General features: G+C 44.6%; 1 protein-coding gene across 1 annotated transcript in view; it reads right to left on the bottom strand.

Annotated features, from left to right (window-relative positions):
• brinp2 (bone morphogenetic protein/retinoic acid inducible neural-specific 2) overlaps positions 1 to 21,678 on the bottom strand; it is a gene marked incomplete at its 3' end in the record, with an annotated part of 362,351 nt that overhangs the window by 96,710 nt on the left and 243,963 nt on the right. The window contains exon 5 of the mRNA XM_079507203.1: positions 3,460 to 3,565. Coding sequence (XP_079363329.1) covers positions 3,460 to 3,565 — 106 coding nt within the window. The remainder of the gene's footprint in view (positions 1 to 3,459; positions 3,566 to 21,678) is intronic.

Raw genomic sequence — 21,678 nt, 5'->3', positions numbered from 1 at the left:
CTTTGCAAATACCCCCCTTTGTTACTGACAATTGTTCTGTTTCTGACAATGTACTGACAATCTACTGAATTGTTCTGTTTCTGACAATGCACTGACAATCTACTGAACTGTTCTGTTTCTGACAATGCACTGACAATCTACTGAACTGTTCTGTTTCTGACAATGCACTGACAATCTACTGAACTGTTCTGTGTCTGACAATCTACTGAACTGTTCTGTTTCTGACAATGCACTGACAATCTACTGAACTGTTCTGTTTCTGACAATCTACTGAACTGTTGTGTTTCTGACAATCTACTGAACTGTTCTGTTTCTGACAATGCACTGACAATCTACTGAACTGTTCTGTGTCTGACAATGCACTGACAACCTACTGAACTGTTCTGTTTCTGACAATGTACTGACAATCTACTGAACTGTTCTGTGTCTGACAATGCACTGACAACCTACTGAACTGTTCTGTTTCTGACAATGTACTGACAATCTACTGAACTGTTCTGTCTCTGACAATGTACTGACAATCTACTGAACTGTTCTGTTGCTGACAATGCACTGACAATCTACTGAACTGTTCTGTTGCTGACAATGCACTGACAATCTACTGAACTGTTCTGTTTCTGACAATCTACTGAACTGTTCTGTTGCTGACAATGCACTGACAATCTACTGAACTGTTCTGTTTCTGACAACGCACTGACAACCTACTGAACTGTTCTGTTTCTGACAATGTACTGACAATCTACTGAACTGTTCTGTCTCTGACAATGTACTGACAATCTACTGAACTGTTCTGTTTCTGACAATGCACTGACAATCTACTGAACTGTTCTGTTTCTGACAATGCACTGACAATCTACTGAACTGTTCTGTTGCTGACAATGTACTGACAATCTACTGAACTGTTCTGTTGCTGACAATGCACTGACAATCTACTGAACTGTTCTGTTTCTGACAATGCACTGACAATCTACTGAACTGTTCTGTTTCTGACAATGCACTGACAATCTACTGAACTGTTCTGTTTCTGACAATGCACTGACAACCTACTGAACTGCCAATGGCAGGACATGTGGAGTTGTTCAATGGTTCAATTCAGAAAGGAGTACATTATAAGGCCTATAGTATAGTTTGGGGTCATAGCATGGGGTCACCACACATGTTCTGGTCAGAGAACATGGAAGCAGAGGCGCTGAGGCGCAGTAGAGACACTGACAGCTGGAGGGTAGCAGCCATTCTGCATGGGTCACATACAGAGAGTGACTCCAGCAACCTATGGAGTCTTCTCTAGCCATGGGTCCAGGGGGTTAGACTTAAAGGGATAGTTCACAATTTTTTAACTTAAGCTGTATGAAATACGTTCCATTAATATAGTGGTTGCAACTGTATTAAGTGCATATACAGTACATGTCGCATTTGGCCAATATTTCAAATTTTCCGGTCGTTTATTCGTGTCACACATTGCTAATTCGCAGATGTGCTGAAGATCCATGCCTCAGCTTCTGATATCATTTTGAAAATGTTTTGAATATTTCCTTTTGGAATATTATGTCTGTAGAAAAGGAAAAGGATCTGCACACCGTGCTAATGCTCCCAAAACGTTATTAAACGGTTAAAAAACAACACAAGGTTTCGGCCTCTGTGACCTTCGTCGGGTGTACCCCGACGAAGGTTACAGACGCCCAAACGTTGTGGTTTTTCTTCTTCTTTTTCTTACCGCTTATTGAATACAAATAATTTGGAGAGCATTAAGACGGTGTTCGGACCTTCTACAGTGTTGCCTATTTGAATCCAGCATCCGTCAAAATGGCCTACTTGTGGATGGGCGTGCACCTCTTGGACTGCGTGTGTGCGTGTGCGTCTGTGTGTCTGTGTGTCTGTGCGTGTGTGCGTCTGTGTGTCTGTGTGTCAACAAAGCCCAGGTTTCACCGGCTGCTCCTGTATTATTTATAACCCTTATATACACTGTGGTTTGTGTGGCGGTGTCCCAACTCCCCACAACACGCCAGGTTGAAAGGAAACTGATGTTGCATAACGCAGCCGAAAATCCCCCGAGCTTGAATCTTTCTCATATCCTCCGTAAATCTCCGTTGGAATGAATGCGCTGCCTGTACCGCTGCACAGATGCACTCCGGCTGACATCCCACACTCTCTGGAAATGTGGCTTTGACAAAGGCGGAGGCGGGGGACGTGTGTGCAGAACACTGGGCTATTTCTGAAGATATGAGCATGCATGTATACTGCATGTGTTTGTGTACATGCACGGCCTGCACGCTTCATGTCTAAAGCCCCGATTTATACTTTGTCGGGTTGCCTGGAATATAGCCGAGCCACAAGCTCTCAACGCGTGGCAGACGCGACGCGTTGGGAGCTTGTAGATCGGCTGTCTTAGAACAGCGCAGAGCATGAATTAGGCATAAGCGTGTGTGTCGTGTGTGCATGCGGATGAGGACTCTCATCCTATGACACGGTGTGTGTGCGTGTGCGCCGTGTGCGTGGGTGCGTACCCGAGTAGTTCCATCCTTACCTTTCAGGTGGATCTTGTTCTCCGGGCTGTGCACCAACACAGAGCTATAGTTCCATCCTTACCTTTCAGGTGGATCTTGTTCTCCGGGCTGTGCACCAACACGGAGCTTACCTTTCAGGTGGATCTTGTTCTCCGGGCTGTGCACCAACACAGAGCTATAGTTCCATCCTTACCTTTCAGGTGGATCTTGTTCTCCGGGCTGTGCACCAACACGGAGCTAACCTTACCTTACAGGTGGATCTTGTTCTCCGGGCTGTGCACCAACACGGAGCTAACCTTACCTTTCAGGTGGATCTTGTTCTCCGGGCTGTGCACCAACACGGAGCTAACCTTACCTTTCAGGTGGATCTTGTTCTCCGGGCTGTGTACCAACTCAACACGGAGCTAACCTTACCTTTCAGGTGGATCTTGTTCTCCGGGCTGTGCACCAACACGGAGCTAACCTTACCTTTCAGGTGGATCTTGTTCTCCGGGCTGTGCACCAACACGGAGCTAACCTTACCTTTCAGGTGGATCTTGTTCTCCGGGCTGTGCACCAACACGGAGCTAACCTTACCTTTCAGGTGGATCTTGTTCTCCGGGCTGTGTACCAACTCAACACGGAGCTAACCTTACCTTTCAGGTGGATCTTGTTCTCCGGGCTGTGTACCAACTCAACACGGAGCTAACCTTACCTTTCAGGTGGTTCTTGTTCTCCGGGCTGTGCACCAACACGGAGCTAACCTTACCTTTCAGGTGGATCTTGTTCTCCGGGCTGTGCACCAACACGGAGCTCCTTACCTTTCAGGTGGATCTTGTTCTCCGGGCTGTGCACCAACACGGAGCTCCTTACCTTTCAGGTGGATCTTGTTCTCCGGGCTGTGCACCAACACGGAGCTAACCTTACCTTTCAGGTGGATCTTGTTCTCCGGGCTGTGCACCAACACGGAGCTTACCTTTCAGGTGGATCTTGTTCTCCGGGCTGTGCACCAACACGGAGCTAACCGAATCCAAGCTGTCGTAGTTACTGCAACCGAGGGGCCCCGTCCTCGTTTCCGTTACCTAGGAAACAGAGGAAGGATGGATAATACTGATGCCTTACAGAACAGAGAACAGAACAGAACCACACCAGACCGGAACTTTAATTGCTTTCAGTTTTAGATCAGGGGTGGCGGCGGGTGACTCGAGGGGGTGGCGGCGGGTGACTCGGGGGGCGGGGTGGCGGCGGGTGACTTGGGCCCCCCCCCCCCCCCCGTCCCAAGTCACCCGCGGGGCGTCAATACCTCCTGAACTGCGTGTCGGAAGTGTCTTTGAGCAAGACACTGAACCAGCGTTGTTTTTGGCAGCAATTTTTGATTTTAGTGTTAGTCATAGTCTCTTGAATAGTCACCTGGAATGTTTTAGTGTTAGTCTAGTTTTAGTTTTAGTCGACTAAAATGTATTTCGGCGGGCCTTGATGCCGTCGTAATGACTGTTTTTACAGTTGCTGAAAATAGCCGATCTACAAGCGACGCGTTGTGAGCTTGTAAAATGACTTATACTGGATCTCTTGTCCACTAGTCCCTTCCTAACATTTTAGTCTAGTTTTTATTTGTTGACGAAATTCTCAATATATTTAGTCTTAGTTTTAGTCATCGTAGCTTAGTTTCCATTTAGTTTTCGTCAGTGAGAAAAGGTAGTCAACAAAATCAACACTGCACTGAACCCATATATACATTATACAGTAGCTGCTCCCGATGAGCAGCTTGGGGGCGGGGCCTTGCACTCGTCTCTCACCACCATTGTTGTTGTTGTTGTGTGAATGTGTACCGCATAACAAAACATTGTTGTTGTTGTTGTGTGAATGTGTACCGCATAACAAAACATTGTTGTTGTTGTTGTGTGAATGTGTACCGCATAACAAAACATTGTTGTTGTTGTTGTGTGAATGTGTACCGCATAACAAAACATTGTTGTTGTTGTGTGAATGTGTACCGCATAACAAAACAGCGTCCCACCTTATGGGTGAATGGCTGAATGTGTACAGGTGAATAACGAGTAGAAAAGGCGCTATAAAGTGTAGCCTATAAATCCAGTCCATTTGCCACTAAAGTTCAAGGTTGTACTCTATTACAAAGTTAGGCTACTAAAGTTTGGATTATGAAGGGCAGACATCAGCCTAGCAATAAACTGCTTGTGAATGATGAGGCAAAACATGGTAAACGCTTTGAGATGCCTTACAGCCGAGGGCTCCAGGCTGGACCAAACACTTTGAGACGCCTTACAGCCGAGGGCTCGAGGCTGGACCAAACACTTTGAGACGCCTTACAGCCGAGGGCTCGAGGCTGGACCAAACACTTTGAGACGCCTTACAGCCAAGGGCTCCAGGCTGGACCAAACACTTTGAGATGCCTTACAGCCGAGGGCTGGAGGCTGGACCAAACACTTTGAGACGCCTTACAGCCAAGGGCTCGAGGCTGGACCAAACACTTTGAGATGCCTTACAGCCAAGGGCTGGAGGCTGGACCAAACACTTTGAGATGCCTTACAGCCAAGGGCTCGAGGCTGGACCAAACACTTTGAGATGCCTTACAGCCGAGGGCTCCAGGCTGGACCAAACACTTTGAGACGCCTTACAGCCAAGGGCTCGAGGCTGGACCAAACACTTTGAGACGCCTTACAGCCAAGGGCTCGAGGCTGGACCAAACACTTTGAGACGCCTTACAGCCAAGGGCTCCAGGCTGGACCAAACACTTTGAGACGCCTTACAGCCAAGGGCTCCAGGCTGGACCAAACACTTTGAGATGCCTTACAGCCGAGGGCTCGAGGCTGGACCAAACGCTTTGAGATGCCTTACAGCCGAGGGCCCGAGGCTGGACCAAACACTTTGAGATGCCTTACAGCCGAGGGCCCGAGGCTGGACCAAACACTTTGAGATGCCTTACAGCCGAGGGCTCCAGGCTGGACCAAACACTTTGAGATGCCTTACAGCCGAGGGCCCGAGGCTGGACCAAACACTTTGAGATGCCTTACAGCCGAGGGCCCGAGGCTGGACCAAACACTTTGAGATGCCTTACAGCCGAGGGCTCCAGGCTGGACCAAACACTTTGAGATGCCTTACAGCCGAGGGCCCGAGGCTGGACCAAACACTTTGAGATGCCTTACAGCCGAGGGCTCCAGGCTGGACCAAACACTTTGAGATGCCTTACAGCCGAGGGCCCGAGGCTGGACCAAACACTTTGAGATGCCTTACAGCCGAGGGCTCCAGGCTGGACCAAACACTTTGAGATGCCTTACAGCCGAGGGCTCCAGGCTGGACCAAACACTTTGAGATGCCTTACAGCCGAGGGCTCCAGGCTGGACCAAACACTTGCTTTTCCCGGCAGCTGTCGGAGCTCTAAAATGTGGACATGGACACAAATAGAGAGTCATTCATCATCAGTGCCATTTCTTATTATTATTATTATTATTTTATGTATATATGCTGACTCCTGCTCAGTGGTCTTGCGGTCTGTAGCCTCACGGCTACAGAAACAGGAGATAGGCTCCTGCCCTATGGGCCTCATGGCTACAGAAACAGGAGATAGGCTCCTGCCCTATGGGCCTCATGGCTACAGAAACAGGAGATAGGCTCCTGCCCCTATGGGCCTCATGGCTACATAAACAGGAGATAGGCTCCTGCCCTATGGGCCTCATGGCTACAGAAACAGGAGATAGGCTCCTTCCCTATGGGCCTCATGGCTACAGAAACAGGAGATAGGCTCCTTCCCTATGGGCCTCATGGCTACAGAAACAGGAGATAGGCTCCTGCCCCTATATACCTCATGGCTACAGAAACAGGAGATAGGCTCCTGCCCCTATATACCTCATGGCTACAGAAACAGGAGATAGGCTCCTGCCCTATAGACGTCATGGCTACAGAAACAGGAGATAGGCTCCTGCCCTATGGGCCTCATGGCTACAGAAACCGGAGATAGGCTCCTGCCCTATGGGCCTCATGGCTACAGAAACAGGAGATAGGCTCCTGCCCCTATATACCTCATGGCTACAGAAACCGGAGATAGGCTCCTGCCCTATGGGCCTCATGGCTACAGAAACCGGAGATAGGCTCCTGCCCCTATGGGCCTCATGGCTACAGAAACAGGAGATAGGCTCCTGCCCCTATGGGCCTCATGGCTACAGAAACAGGAGATAGGCTCCTGCCCATATGGGCCTCATGGCTACAGAAACAGGAGATAGGCTCCTGCCCCTATGGGCCTCATGGCTACATAAACAGGAGATAGGCTCCTGCCCCTATGGGCCTCATGGCTACAGAAACAGGAGATAGGCTCCTGCCCATATGGGCCTCATGGCTACAGAAACAGGAGATAGGCTCCTGCCCCTATGGGCCTCATGGCTACAGAAACAGGAGATAGGCTCCTGCCCTATGGGCCTCATGGCTACAGAAACAGGAGATAGGCTCCTGCCCCTATGGGCCTCATGGCTACATAAACAGGAGATAGGCTCCTGCCCCTATGGGCCTCATGGCTACATAAACAGGAGATATGCTCCTGCCCCTATGGGCCTCATGGCTACATAAACAGGAGATAGGCTCCTGCCCTATAGACCTCATGGCTACAGAAACAGGAGATGGGCTCCTGCCCCTATATACCTCATGGCTACAGAAACAGGAGATAGGCTCCTGCCCTATGGGCCTCATGGCTACATAAACAGGAGATATGCTCCTGCCCCTATGGGCCTCATGGCTACAGAAACAGGAGATAGGCTCCTGCCCCTATGGGCCTCATGGCTACAGAAACAGGAGATAGGCTGCTGCCCCTATGGGCCTCATGGCTACAGAAACAGGAGATAGGCTGCTGCCCCTATAGGCCTCATGGCTACAGAAACAGGAGATAGGCTGATGCCCCTATGGGCCTCATGGCTACATAAACAGGAGATATGCTCCTGCCCCTATGGGCCTCATGGCTACATAAACAGGAGATAGGCTCCTGCCCTATAGACCTCATGGCTACAGAAACAGGAGATGGGCTCCTGCCCCTATATACCTCATGGCTACAGAAACAGGAGATAGGCTCCTGCCCTATGGGCCTCATGGCTACATAAACAGGAGATATGCTCCTGCCCCTATGGGCCTCATGGCTACAGAAACAGGAGATAGGCTCCTGCCCCTATGGGCCTCATGGCTACAGAAACAGGAGATAGGCTGCTGCCCCTATGGGCCTCATGGCTACAGAAACAGGAGATAGGCTGCTGCCCCTATAGGCCTCATGGCTACAGAAACAGGAGATAGGCTGATGCCCCTATGGGCCTCATGGCTACAGAAACAGGAGATAGGCTCCTGCCCCTATGGGCCTCATGGCTACAGAAACAGGAGATAGGTTCCTGCCCCTATGGGCCTCATGGCTACAGAAACAGGAGATAGGCTCCTGCCCCTATGGGCCTCATGGCTACAGAAACAGGAGATAGGCTCCTGCCCTATGGGCCTCATGGCTACAGAAACAGGAGATAGGCTCCTGCCCTATGGGCCTCATGACTACAGAAACAGGAGATAGGCTCCTGCCCTATGGGCCTCATGGCTACAGAAACAGGAGATAGGCTCCTGCCCTATGGGCCTCATGGCTACAGAAACAGGAGATAGGCTCCTGCCCTATGGGCCTCATGGCTACAGAAACAGGAGATAGACTCCTGCCCCTATGGGCCTCGTGGCTACAGAAACAGGAGATAGGCTCCTGCCCTATGGGCCTCATGGCTACAGAAACAGGAGATAGGCTCCTGCCCTATGGGCCTCATGGCTACAGAAACAGGAGATAGGCTCCTGCCCTATATGGGCCTCATGGCTTGGCAAGGCTTACTCGTTTGCACATTTGATTGGGTTAAATTACTCTAATGTATGTACATGTATTTACAGCATGCTCAAGTCCTTGCTCATTCAGCTGTGATATTACAGCTATTGATTAGATATGCATATACGCTCTTTACCTGATAAGCTAATGTAGCCTACCTGTCTAAGATGATATCTTAATTTGTTTCTCACTGTACTGTGTGTGTGTGTGTGTGTGTGTGTGTGTGTGTGTGTGTGTGTGTGTGTGTGTGTGTGTGTGTGTGTGTGTGTGTATTATATATATATATATATATATATATATATATTTATTTTTTTCCATTATCTATTTCTTTAGCAGAACAAAGTTCCTAAAAATGCTTCACCGCTTTTGTGTATAAGTCTGTGACAGATGAAAGCGTGGTACGTGTGGACACATAACCCAGATTTCTGTGTCATCAATGCCATCGGTGTTGCACTGCTGTCTGTGTGTTCCTGCAAGGGGAAACCATAGTCACAGCAACCAGCAACAAGCATAATGGTTGGAAGTATATATGTCCCCCCTGCAAATGTAGACGCTGTCAAGTATTTGGGTATAAGGCCCACTGCTGGTTGACAAGAGATGCTGCCTGAAATGCAAAGCGCAATTTCTCACCTGCCCACGCGGCCGATAACCCCTTAGCTCAGTGGTAGAAATGTTGTCTCATACCCATGGGTTTCAGAACTGACTGGAAAGGACGATAAATCTATACGGAATGCAGCTTTGAGTCTACTTATAGTTAAGCTCCTTATACACTCCTATCCAAGAAACGGCACAGCTACACTGTCAAGATCCTGAGTGTCAATTGAAATCGGAGAGTATATTAAAAAAAAAGCTTTATTTGTGGGTATTAGATATTGGGGGCATGGAGGCAGCATTAGTGTTATAGTAAAGATGGGGGGGGGGGGGGGGGGGGGGGGGGGAGAGACAGCTAGGAGGGTGATTTGTCATCTGCAATTAATCTCCGCTGCCCGTTCCTGCGCAAAATCTTCTAGTGACACACGGCAAACTGATTGATGTTCAAATCCAGCGGCTGGTTGTGAAGTTTCAACGGGTCAACGCAGGTTAATCCATTCTGGGCGGGAACCCCTTTTGGTGTTTTAAAGCATTATGTTATACTTTAGCTATTGAAAAATAGCAGATCTACAAGCTCATAGCGCGGCACCGAGTGCCGCGCTATGAACTTGTAGATCTGCTATTTTTGAAAAATCGTAAAAAAATGTGGCGCAAATCTTTGAATATAATATTCTTTCAAAGTGAATGTTTTTAACTCGGGTCTAAATGGGTTAATCTGGCACCTGCTTGATGCCGTTCCTGATAGTGGAGCACTGTGTGATCTGACACGGCCGGGCCTCTGACAGCCACACGCCAGCGCCCGCGTCAATGTGTCAGCCACGGCTGTCAGCCTCCCAGCCTTTTAGAGCAAGACATGGAGGGAAGGCGAAGGGGAGATTGTGTTTAAATACCACTGGTGGAGAACGTATTCACTAAGTAAAAGTATATCAATACTGCATTGTGGAAATACTCCGTTACAAGTAAAAGTCCAGAATTCTAAATTTGCTTGAGTAAAAGTACAAAAGTATTGGTATGAAAATGAAACAAATGTTATGTTGCTATGTACTGTACGCATAGCAACAAGAAGGTAAAAACACCAAAAGGGGTTCCTGTCCTGAATGGGAGTTGTTCAACCAACAAATTACTTATTTTAAGCCTGGACTCGAGCTTGTAGATCTGCTATTTTTTAAACATTTTGAAAAATACATAAAAAAAAAAAAAAAATCACGAAACATTTTCGTTTAAATGATGCCTGTAATACAGTAACATGCAGCAAGTAGGAACACATGCAGGACTATAATGTGGTTAACGGCGTACAAATGGGTCCAAATGGAGCCATAAGGGTCATACACAGTTAACACAATGGATCCAAATGGAGCCATAAGGGCCATACACTGGGTACTTGAGAGCGATTAACAGATTAAGTGAGATGGATCGAGTGAGAAAATATGCACTTTATTACAATATGTAAATCTGTCTGTACATACGGCATATGCATATTTAATGTGCACGCACAGACAGATGTTGAGAGGGCCGGAGATTTGGGACAAAAGGCAGGGAAGAAGCGACGTTTCGAGTGTCAGCGCATTTACAACTGTCTCCGCAGAGTAATAAAAAAGGATTGCGCTCTATAGAATGCATGATAAAAAATGAATAATGCTCTCCCCCCTGAAGTGGTGTCCCTGAAACTTCTGCTATTGAGGTCAATGAAATATTAATTTGTATGGAGTTATGAGTCACGGGTTGGTTTGGTATAGAGAGACGTGCACGGCAGGGTGAGCAGCACACGCACAAAACATTAATCCATTTTGGGCGGGAACCCCTGTTGGTGTTTTAAGCATTATGTTATACTTTAGCTATTGGAAAATAGCAGATCTACAAGCTCATAGCGCGCCACCGAGTGGCGCGCTATGAGCTTGTAGGTCTGCTATTTTTGAACATTTGTGAAAATGTATCTTTGAATATATATTCTTTCAGAGCGAACGTTTTTAACTCAAATCTTTGCTTCTGAGGGGTCTCTGGAACAACATATTTTCAGATGGGGGGCGGAGGCATATTACATATCATTTTTGGGATCCTTGACATGAAATATTGAGAACCACTGATGAGGTTTTTCAGAAATTTAAAAAAAGATTTTTTTTAAATTTCGGTAAAATCAGGCCTAAATGGGTTAAACAATATCTTATATGACATGTTGTTAAAGACGCTGTGAGTCCTTCCTCGGAGAGACCTTTTGAAAAAAAGGGAGAACAGGGCAGGGAAAATGAGAGAGAAAGTTTTGAAGAAAAGACGAGCTGCAAAGTATATGCAAAAGAACAAAGCAGGGTTATTGGTCCCTAGAGGCCGCACTGGCCCTTAACCCATTTATACCCGAGGACGATTCTACAAAATGTCTTCTAAATCCTGACAGTTTTCTGAAAAACCCATGTTTCTATATCAATGGTTCTCAAACTATTTCATGTCAAGGAGCCCCAGAATTATCTCTATTTGGCCATGGACCCCAATCTCAAAATATGTTGTTCCAGGCAGGAACCTCCCCAGAAGCAAAGATTTGAGTTAAAAAACGTTCGCTCTGAAAGAATATATATTCAAAGATATCCACCACATTTTCACGATTTTTCTAAAATAGCAGACCTACAAGCTCGTAGCGCGGCACTCGGTGCCGCGCTATGAGCTTGTAGATCTGCTATTTTTCAATAGCTAAAGTATAACATAACGCTTGAAACACCAAAAGGGGTTCCCGTACAGAATGGATTAAACAAAGAATGGTGGTCAAATGGTGTGAACTGACCGACACTGCCATCCTCGGAACTCTCACTAATGGGGCTAGAGAACAAAAGAAACAGTGTACTCGACTGTACGGCTGAGAAGCACATTCTTGCATACAATTTGCAAAAGCTTTACAGTCCAATAAAATAAGAGCAACACAAGTAGAAAGCTATTAAAAGTGACTACAAAACAGAGAATAAGTCAGAACTTTTGCCTATAAGTCCACGGGGTCAGAAAAATAAAAACAACCTTTTGTGGGAACAAAGTGTTCATTCTGGCCTATGGGGTGGCACGAGAGGAAAGGTCGTGGGGTCACCAAGCAACAGCCACGAGAGCGGACTGGAGGGGTTACAGTGAGAGAGGTCAGCAGTGATGGGAAAAAAAAGTACTCAAACGTATCAATTACTGCAATGTAGAGATATACTCTGTTGCAAGTTGAAGTCCAGGATTCAAAATGTACTTGAGTAAATTAAGTACAAAAGTATTGGTATCAAAATGTACTTAACAGTTTGACGGCCGAGAATTGTTTACTCCAGTGTTCCGATGCTGTGTAATACGACATCCCCGCTATTTGTTTTATGTGTTTAATCGCATCGCATTAATAATAATAAAAAAGTCCGCCTCTGCCGCGCAGCAGAGGGAGTTAGCTTTGTGTGCTGATGACGAAACCGGAAATCGAAACTTATGCTGGGCTGCTAGGGCTTCTGGGAAATTGAGCCCAATGCAAGTGGACGGGGGGTTTGTTTTGACTACAACTTGCTCTGCACTGTGGTTTCGTTTCGCATTGTCATGGCCGCTGGTGCATCTGATCATAACAAGACGAACGACCATTTTTTACCCGATTTTCACGGATAAAACGCCCAAATACTTCAGCGTATGCTCCAAAGGTAATAAAACAATCCAGGCAGCGTAGGATATTTGATTAAAAGGCGGGTACCGCGGGGTATGGCGTCAAACTGTTAAAGTACCACAAGTAAAAGTAGTTAAAGTACTCACTATGCAGAATAGTGAAATATTTTGAAAATAGCAGATCTACAAGCTCACAATTCCTCAAATCTATTGTCTATTTTCAAATGGCCGAAATGTATATAGAGCTGTGTTTAATGTACCGGTATGTTTTGTAATAATAATCAAAGTAACTAGTAATAAATATACAGTAGTGTAGTAAAAGTACATTATTTGCTGTGGGCAATCAGAAACCGTCCTCCAGTGACATCATCGATGGGGAATACAAGCTAATAGAAACTGCAGGCTTTCTAGTCCTGAAAAGTTGCAATGCGAAAATGGAAGCCATCGTCCTCACGATAATGAAAATCTAAACATTTTTGTAAAAAAATTAAAAAAAAAAAAATCTACCTAATGATAATGTCACTGGAGGACGGTTTCTAAACTGCCCACAGCCCTCCTATGAGACACAGACGAAGTAGAAAAATAATTGTGCCATTTTATCATGATTATTAGTGAGGACCTATTATATGAAGATAGGTTGAAAAGTGGTGAAGTGGTTCTTTAAGTAAATGTGCCTATATTATGCTAGTTACTTTCCACCAATGGAGGTCAGGCAGGAATGAGAGATGGAGAGTATGGATGGTTCTACTCCATTATTGACAAGAGCAGGAACAAATCACGGAACAAATGGCAAAAATGAGAAATGGTTAATACTCGGGATGAAACAATTAAGCAATATTACACGAGAGGGGGTGGTTTAACATCATTAATGAACGCCTGTGATGCTGCAAGGCAGCGCGGAAGTGCATTAATGATGTTAAAGCACCCCCATTGCAATTATTCAACAGTTAGCCTTAACTAGTTTTATTGCTGCTAGCTGTTAGCATAATTGTAGTTAAGCTGTGCCAGGGCTGCGTCCACTCCTTAGCTATGTTTCACCAGAGGCCTTAGCTATGTTTCACCAGTTTCAATTGAAACAGGCCTCCACCCTCAGGGGGGCCTCCACCCTCAGGGGGGCCTCCAAGCTCCAACTGAACGTCAGGCGTCAGTCAACCCCCGCCACTCTTGGCTCTCTCTCTATCTCGCTCACTCACTGCCTTGCTCTCTCCCACAATGTTAAGTTACACCTATTTTATGTAAATAAATAACCTGGTAAATGTGCACTTTAATTTGTGAAGGGACGACAGTCAAACTATTTGTATCAATATGGCTGTATCAACAAAATAATTGTCATTATAGGTATATGGGGGCCTCATATATGGTCTTGAAACGGGCCTCCAGATTCCTAAGGACGCCCCTGCGTCCACTTTAACAGGATCTGTTTCCTCCCTCCAGCACCACCCCTGTGACACAATCACTGTAAACATTGTTGCTCTCATTAGCATTAGCGCACACTGTTTACCTTTCGCCAGAAACGTGTACATGTCGGGAGCGATGCGAGACAAAGTCACAAATTACTTCCTGAACTTTGGATGGCTAAAGATCCACCAAGGACAGCTCTCGTAGAATCCGACTTATGGAGGTTTGGAAATCCTTCTTTGAACCGAGATAAACGGAGACCAGTTTTAACGTCCCATAGCTGGTGGTGACGGAGGCGTTTCATAGCAACCAGATCAACGTTAATAGCTGCTGTGGGGCTCAACCATTATATAGACGAGTGAACGAACATGGTACAAACATGATCGTACATGGATGATAACGTCCCATAACTGGGGGGTACAAATATGTTCGTACTTCGCAGAGAGAACGAAAACTAAGATAATAGCTAAAAATATATATATTTGTTTTAATGACAGATGTAGCCACTATACGACCACAGTTGTCCCAAGAAACTCGCTAGCCTGTATCCACCCAGTCTGATGCGCTCTGGGAGAACAGAGCAGCTGATTTATTTGTTTTGATTAAGTGTTCCATCATGCTCGTTTGAAGCACGGCTAGAAGGCTGTGTCAACCAATCAGATTGCTTCCTCGAAACGACCCGTTATATAATTAGCAACACAAAGATGGATGTGCCTTCTGGCCTCTAAGCCGTTCCATTGTGAAATTACTCTATTTGGCTAATTATGCACCGTGTAATGCTGCACTCCATCTGCCTCAAAATTGCATCTATAATCAAAGGAAATGTCAGTTAGCGACTAAACGCTCCAACATGTACAACAACAGATACTGAACATCTCTAGGATGTTGTCTTTGTCGGGACAGAAACCTCACACGTCCAAATTACAGAGTTCCTTTTAGGGTTCAAATTACAGAGTTCCTTTTAGGGTTCAAATTACAGAGTTCCTTTTAGGGTTCAAATTACAGAGTTCCTTTTAGGGTTCAAATTACAGAGTTCCTTTTAGGGTTCAAATTACAGAGTTCCTTTTAGGGTTCAAATTACAGAGTTCCTTTTAGGGTCCAAATTACAGAGTTCCTTTTAGGGTCCAAATTACAGAGTTCCTTTTCGGGTTCAAATTACAGAGTTCCTTTTCGGGTTCAAATTACAGAGTTCCTTTTAGGGTTCAAATTACAGAGTTCCTTTTAGGGTTCAAATTACAGAGTTCCTTTTCGGGTTCAAATTACAGAGTTCCTTTTCGGGTTCAAATTACAGAGTTCCTTTTAGGGTTCAAATTACAGAGTTCCTTTTAGGGTTCAAATTACAGAGTTCCTTTTAGGGTTCAAATTACAGAGTTTCTTTTAGGGTTCAAATTACAGAGTTCCTTTTAGGGTTCAAATTACAGAGTTCCTTTTAGGGTTCAAATTACAGAGTTCCTTTTAGGGTTCAAATTACAGAGTTCCTTTTAGGGTTCAAATTACAGAGTTCCTTTTAGGGTTCAAATTACGCACAAGTCAGACACGCAGTTTGTTCGAGAGTTGATGTGACTGTTTGAGGCTCAGTTTAATTCATGAGTACAGTTGTTTCAGACATAACGCAAGTGAATACCGTGAGGGGAGACATGTCTCCTTAATGATTCTAGCAAAAAAAAATATATATAAAATATAATAATAATATACTGGAGCTGACTAACATTTTAAAATGTTATACATTTTGATTGGTTCCTCCTGAAATAGCTGACCTACGGGCTATATAGCATATCATGGACCCACAACAAGCAATAACAGTCATCCTTCCATAAATGTATAGACTGGGGGGGGGGGGGGGGGTACTATTATTATTATTACTGTACTATTATGTATAGGGGATTCATCCTGACATTTGCCGTGGCACCAATTAAGGCAGAACTGCCTTGGCTTGAGACTCTTGGGTAATGAAGTAGAAAGTCGTTGTCTGCCATGCTATTATTATTTTTTATATATTTTTTATCCCACGATTTTGTAACCCATTTTTCACCCCTGTCTCAATTATCTAATGTGATCCTGGGCTCTACACACCCTCCACCAACCTAGTCCCCATACGTATATGGGGGACATGGGGAGAGCAACGGACTTGAACTCATGCTTCCTGAGTGTTCAAGTTGCTCCTTTACACCTGACAGGGGGGAGTTTCCCTGGTTGGACGTAGTGCGTGGAAGGAACACGTTATTCCAACCAGTTCCTTTCCCCTCCATCAGGCGCCCCGGCTGGCCAGGGGGAGGCAGTTTAGAGACCAGGATTACTGCATGTTTTTTGTGAGGGTACCTACCCTAGGGGACACGGGGAGAACATGCAAACTCCACACAGAAAGGCCCTTTCGCCAACCCCACCTCGGGAATGGGCACTGATGACGCGGAGGAGGAAACACGCCGCCAGCACCCACAGCGCCCTGAGCGGGAATCGAACCCAGGACCTTCTAGCTGGGAGGCGACAGCACTACCGACTGTGCCACCGTGCCCTTCTGCCATGCTATTTGTGTCCAAAGTTCCCACTGATAACCCAATATACAACATACAATATAACAATATACATATTGTATTGCTGCTTTAAGTGACTTATTTTTATTTTCTGTTTAAGCAGTAATTTACGGGTGCAAGTGTCTGGTCCGACGTATGTTTTTTTTTTGACTTGCTGAAAATAGCAGATCTACAAGCCTGTGAGCTTGTAGATCGTCTATTTTCAGCATGCAACTAATTGTAAAATGACTCTGGTCCAGAACGTCCACTAGTGCCTTCCTAACATTTTAGTCTAGTTTTTATTTGTTGACGAAATTGTCAGTATATTTAGTCTGAGTTTTAGTCCTCACAGCTTAGTTTTCATTTAGTTTCCATTTATTTTTTTGTCAGTGGAAAAAAAGGTAGTCGACGAACATCTTTCGTCTTAGTTTTAGTCGCCGAAATCAACACCGCAGGAAGGAAGCCACGGGTTAGTTTTAACCTGCCAGGCCATGTCGGAAGTGAGTTTTAACCTGCCAGGCCATGTCGGGAGTGAGTTTTAACCTGCCAGGCCATGTCGGGAGTGAGTTTTAACCTGCCAGGCCATGTCGGGAGGCTCAAGTGAGTTTTAACCCACATCACGGGATAGTTCATTGTATTAAATGTAACATGTCGGGAGCAACGGTGTTGTTCTCGGACTGTTAGTATGTCCAGACAGTGGCCTTGTGGTTAGAGTGTCCGCCCTGAAACTGGGAGGTCAGGGTTCGATCCCCGGCCGGGGTCATACCAAAGACTGTAAAAATGGGACCCAATGCCTCCCTGCTTGGCACTCAGCATCAATGGGTTGGATTGGGGGGTCAAATCAACTAATGATTCCCCGAGCGCGGCGCACGCTGCGGCTCACCGCTCCAAGAGATGGGTCAAATGCGGAGAACAAATTTCACTGCGGTAACGTCTGTGACTAATCGTACAACTTTGACTTTGACTTTGATGTCTAACCAACGTAACTATATGCGTCATTTACGGAGCTCATGCCGTGCTGTCAGCTACCCCCCATGTTGTCACTCTCTCCATGAAGAGTCATTCGTCATCATCTGCACTGTCTGCACTGATACAGAATCGCCCCGAGGTTGGGAGGATTTTTAACCCATTTTGGGCAGGAACCCCTTTTTGGTGTTTTAAACCTTATGTTATCATTTAGCTATTGAAAAATAGCAGATCTACAAGCTCATAGCGCGCCACCGAGTGGCGTGCTATGAGCTTGTAGGTCTGCTATTTTTTTTAAATCGTTAAAACGTGGCGCAAATCATTGAATATATATATTTCAGAGCGAACATTTTTAACTAAAATATTGGCTTCTGGGCCGGGGGGTCCCTGGAACTACATATTTTGAGATGGGGGTCCGTGGCCCAATAGAGATAATTCTGGGGGTCCTTGACATGAAAAAGGTTGAGCACCACTGACATAGAAACATAGGTTTTTCAGATTTTTTTTTTAGGATTTAGAAGCCTTTCTTTTTTAATCGACCTCAGTCAGGAACCCATTTTGGTGTTTTAACTAAGCATTATTTAGCTATTGAAAAATAGCAGATCTACAAGCTCATAGCGCGCCACCAAGTGGCGCGCTACGAGCTTGTAGGTCTGCTATTTTTGAAAAATCGTGAAAATGCGGCACAAATCTTTGAATATATATTCTTTCAAAAGACTTTATTTATTTCGACGTCAGGCCTAAATGGATTAAGCCACTGCATGCTGTGAATCCTGACAGCTGCTGTTTATTGATTCTCCTAGTCCAGAAGAAGAAGAAGAAGAAGTGCCATTCATGGCCATTCTAAAAAAATCTCCCATCATGCATTTCTGCCTCCATCTCTGTCTCCATTTGCCTTCATTCCCACAATCCAAAGTGAGATTCCAACCCACAGAGAATCGATAATATTACTGCCAAGCAAAGTGAGGTCCCAAAGCATTTTATTTTTGTTGTTTTGTTTTTATATTTTATTTAACAACTTTTTAAACTAAAGTATACAGCTAAAGTTAAACTAAAGTATACAGCTAAAGTTAAACTAAACACAAGTAGCCTATAGGACAAAATAATATAATAATAAAGTGAACTCGACCAAACATATAATCTATGAATCTATAAAATAATCTGAGATATTTATGCTGTTCTCAAATTAGCCAATGCAGCTGCTGTCTACAAGCCCACCACAGCCAATTTACTTTAAAATTAGTGTAAAAAGAGGTAAGTGCTGAATTGGCCATATTGTAGGAGAGAACTACTGTCTCCCACCCCAGTACAACTGGCTGACAGCATGCTGCGGATGCTCTGACAGGCAGCTGATGGTGTTTGAAGCCTGAACGATTCATCCCCCCTGGCTGGGTCACACACACACTGAGACGCTGTAAGAAAAAAAGTCTAATTTTAAGTTTGTGCTGCTAGGGGGGAAGAAGAAAAAAAAAAAGTGTCGTCGACAAAAAAAACGACACGTTCCCAAAGGAATGAAAAGTGTTAGATGTTCGCTTTAAAAGCTACTACTGTAGTTAACACCGAGTGCTGGGACCTCTCTCGTGACCTTGTGTGTGTTAGAGATTCACCAAGCATCCGTGGTGCTAAAAAGTACTCGAATTTAGAATTACTCTGTTACAACTAAAAGTCTCAACCCATTTCCCGCCAGTATTAATTAATCCCTCGATAGCGTATTGCCAAGGTTTTATCGCGCGTAACACTTACTTTGAAGAGCCTGTGACAAACTGCTGTGTGTGGTGTCTTCATCGGTTGTTCTCTCGGTCGATGGTGGATAAAGCCGACCGCGAGTATCACAGCGCCTGCTACAGGCCGTTGAAAACGCTTGTCTGGGCCAGAAACTGCCCCTCAATGTCGTTTCTGAGATACAGGGCTTTGAATGCAGGGCTTACAATGCAAGTGGATGCGCACGCATCTTCAAAATGGCCGCGGCCAGTGTCTCTCTATGTTTAGCTACGATACGATCCGGATTAAAACTTGGATTAAAGAATGTAAACCCTGGTTCACGAGAGTCTCGTGTTTGGAGGGCTAGGGTACTAATTTACACCCTCGTGTTCCTCGTTTGTGGCGGGCCTCGTGTTAAAATTCTAAAAGTCTGGAATCAGTAAAAATGTACATAAAGTATAACAGTAGAACGTACTCATTATGCAGAATGTTCCGCATTTCACAAGTTTTCAAATGTACCAAATGTATACAAATCTTTAGAAAGTATAGCAGATCTACAAGCTCACAATGCGTCGCATCTCGAGCTATTTTCAAATGGCCGGAGCATATATATATATAGGGTTGAAGTGGTTAATGTATGTTTTGTAATAATAATCAAAATCTACAAAGTACCGTTTTCAAATAATTGTAGTGAATTAAAGTAAGATTTTTGGATCCGAGATGTAGTGGAGTATAAGTAAAAGTATTGGAAATTGGGGGGGAAAAAAAGACTCAAGTAAAGTACCTACAAATACCTCAAAATTGTGCTTAATCCATTTTGGGCGGGAACCCCTTTTGGTGTTTTAAACATCATGTTATAATTTAGCTATTTTTGAAAAATTGTGAAAATATTTATTTCAGAAAACTGGAGGATTTAGAAGATTTTTTTTAAATGTCGAGGTCAGGCCTAAATGGGTTAAATACAGCACTCAAGTAAAAGTACTTAGTTACTTTACACCACTGCCAACCATAAGCGAGACCGGTTCAATTCACACTCTATTCAAACGATCCAAAAATAGGACAGGTGATATGCACATAACATTCAATCGGGGTGTCCTTTATTTCTCTGGGTATTTCATGATAGGCGAGATAAGATATATAATGAACCGGCTTCACACGCCACATTTTAAAGATGTGCAAATTTCAAAGGAAATGCAGTTCCTGATTTGCCAACTGAAGTGAACTGAACTCAGAGATGCAGTCCTCTTTGTTCAATCGAGTTTCATCTTCACACAGAAAAAGAAATCCAGTTCCATGTCAGCATTCGTGGCAACAATTTATATTAATTATTTCTCTACCACGTACGTATACATACCCCACAGCTATGGGACGTTATTTGCTAAGTACGTATATAGGGGAGAACGGGGTAAGATGAACCACTTTTTGCTTAAGTTGTCCTGGAAGCAAGGCAACATGAGATGGCAGTCAAATATAATGATCATCTACCCATATTTCAGGATGTCTTCTAGCAATTGAAATGATGAGTAAGCATCTATGACAAAGGGCCATGAAAATATGACCTTTTTAAAAAAAGTGGTCATGTGGCTCAATTTGCCCCAGGTAAGGGGTAAGTTGATCCAAGTCGAGGGGCAAGTCGAACCACATGATATTTTAATGTTAAAAGCTTAAACTTGAACAGATAATGTATTCACTTATCAATAATAATATAATAACAGTTTTCCCTTTTGCAAATAGTCTTATTTATTTGTTTCTTTATTATTTAAACAATATTAAGACAATTAAATAAAGTTTGTTATTCAGAACCTTATATTTGCAATATTGTTAAAGGGGCATTCCACTCATTTTCAACATTTTACCATGTCATTAACATGAAAATGAGTGGAATGCCCCTTTAATACAATATTGCAAACTTCTCTTAAATGAGTATGTACATGCAAATTAAAGGTCATTCAGTATAATTTGAGTAGCAAAGACTTAATACAAAAATATGAATATTGATTCCCATTGACTCAATTTACCCCCGGACATTGGCTCATCTTACCCATAGCCACCATTTTAGAAAACAATGACTAGAATAAGCTACTTCAGACAATTTAATTGCTAAATGATTCACATGGTTCTATCCATTGGCAAATCATCAACGTGTATCTATTATACATTTGAAAAGGTGTCCCCAAAGCCCGAACCACGAAAAGAAAGTCACCAGCTACTACGTCACTGACACGCTGCAACACACACTGCAACAACACACTAACACGTCACACACTTACCCTCCGCGTCGTTCGTTCCCTATCTCCTAATGTCGCGCCGCTCGGCCACACTCCACACCACCCGCGTAAAAATTGTCATCGCACTGCCACTAAAGCCGGCTCCCGTCCACACTCGCAAACAATATCAATATAAATAATAAACACAAACACGCCACAAGCACCGACACCCCCGCCTAATTTGTTGCCACGTCTATGAAAACAAGCCCAGAAAAAATGCCATTCAACACGCTACTTACAACTCGCTTACAATTCGCGGACCTGGCAACACTGCATCCTGTTTTCCCATTGGCTACGGTTGCTACAACACGCATTTGCACTGC

The sequence above is a fragment of the Electrona antarctica genome, assembly GCF_951216825.1.
Source record: "Electrona antarctica genome assembly, chromosome: 1".
Classification (NCBI taxonomy): domain Eukaryota; kingdom Metazoa; phylum Chordata; class Actinopteri; order Myctophiformes; family Myctophidae; genus Electrona; species Electrona antarctica.
This window is presented reverse-complemented; position numbering and strand designations above follow the sequence as displayed.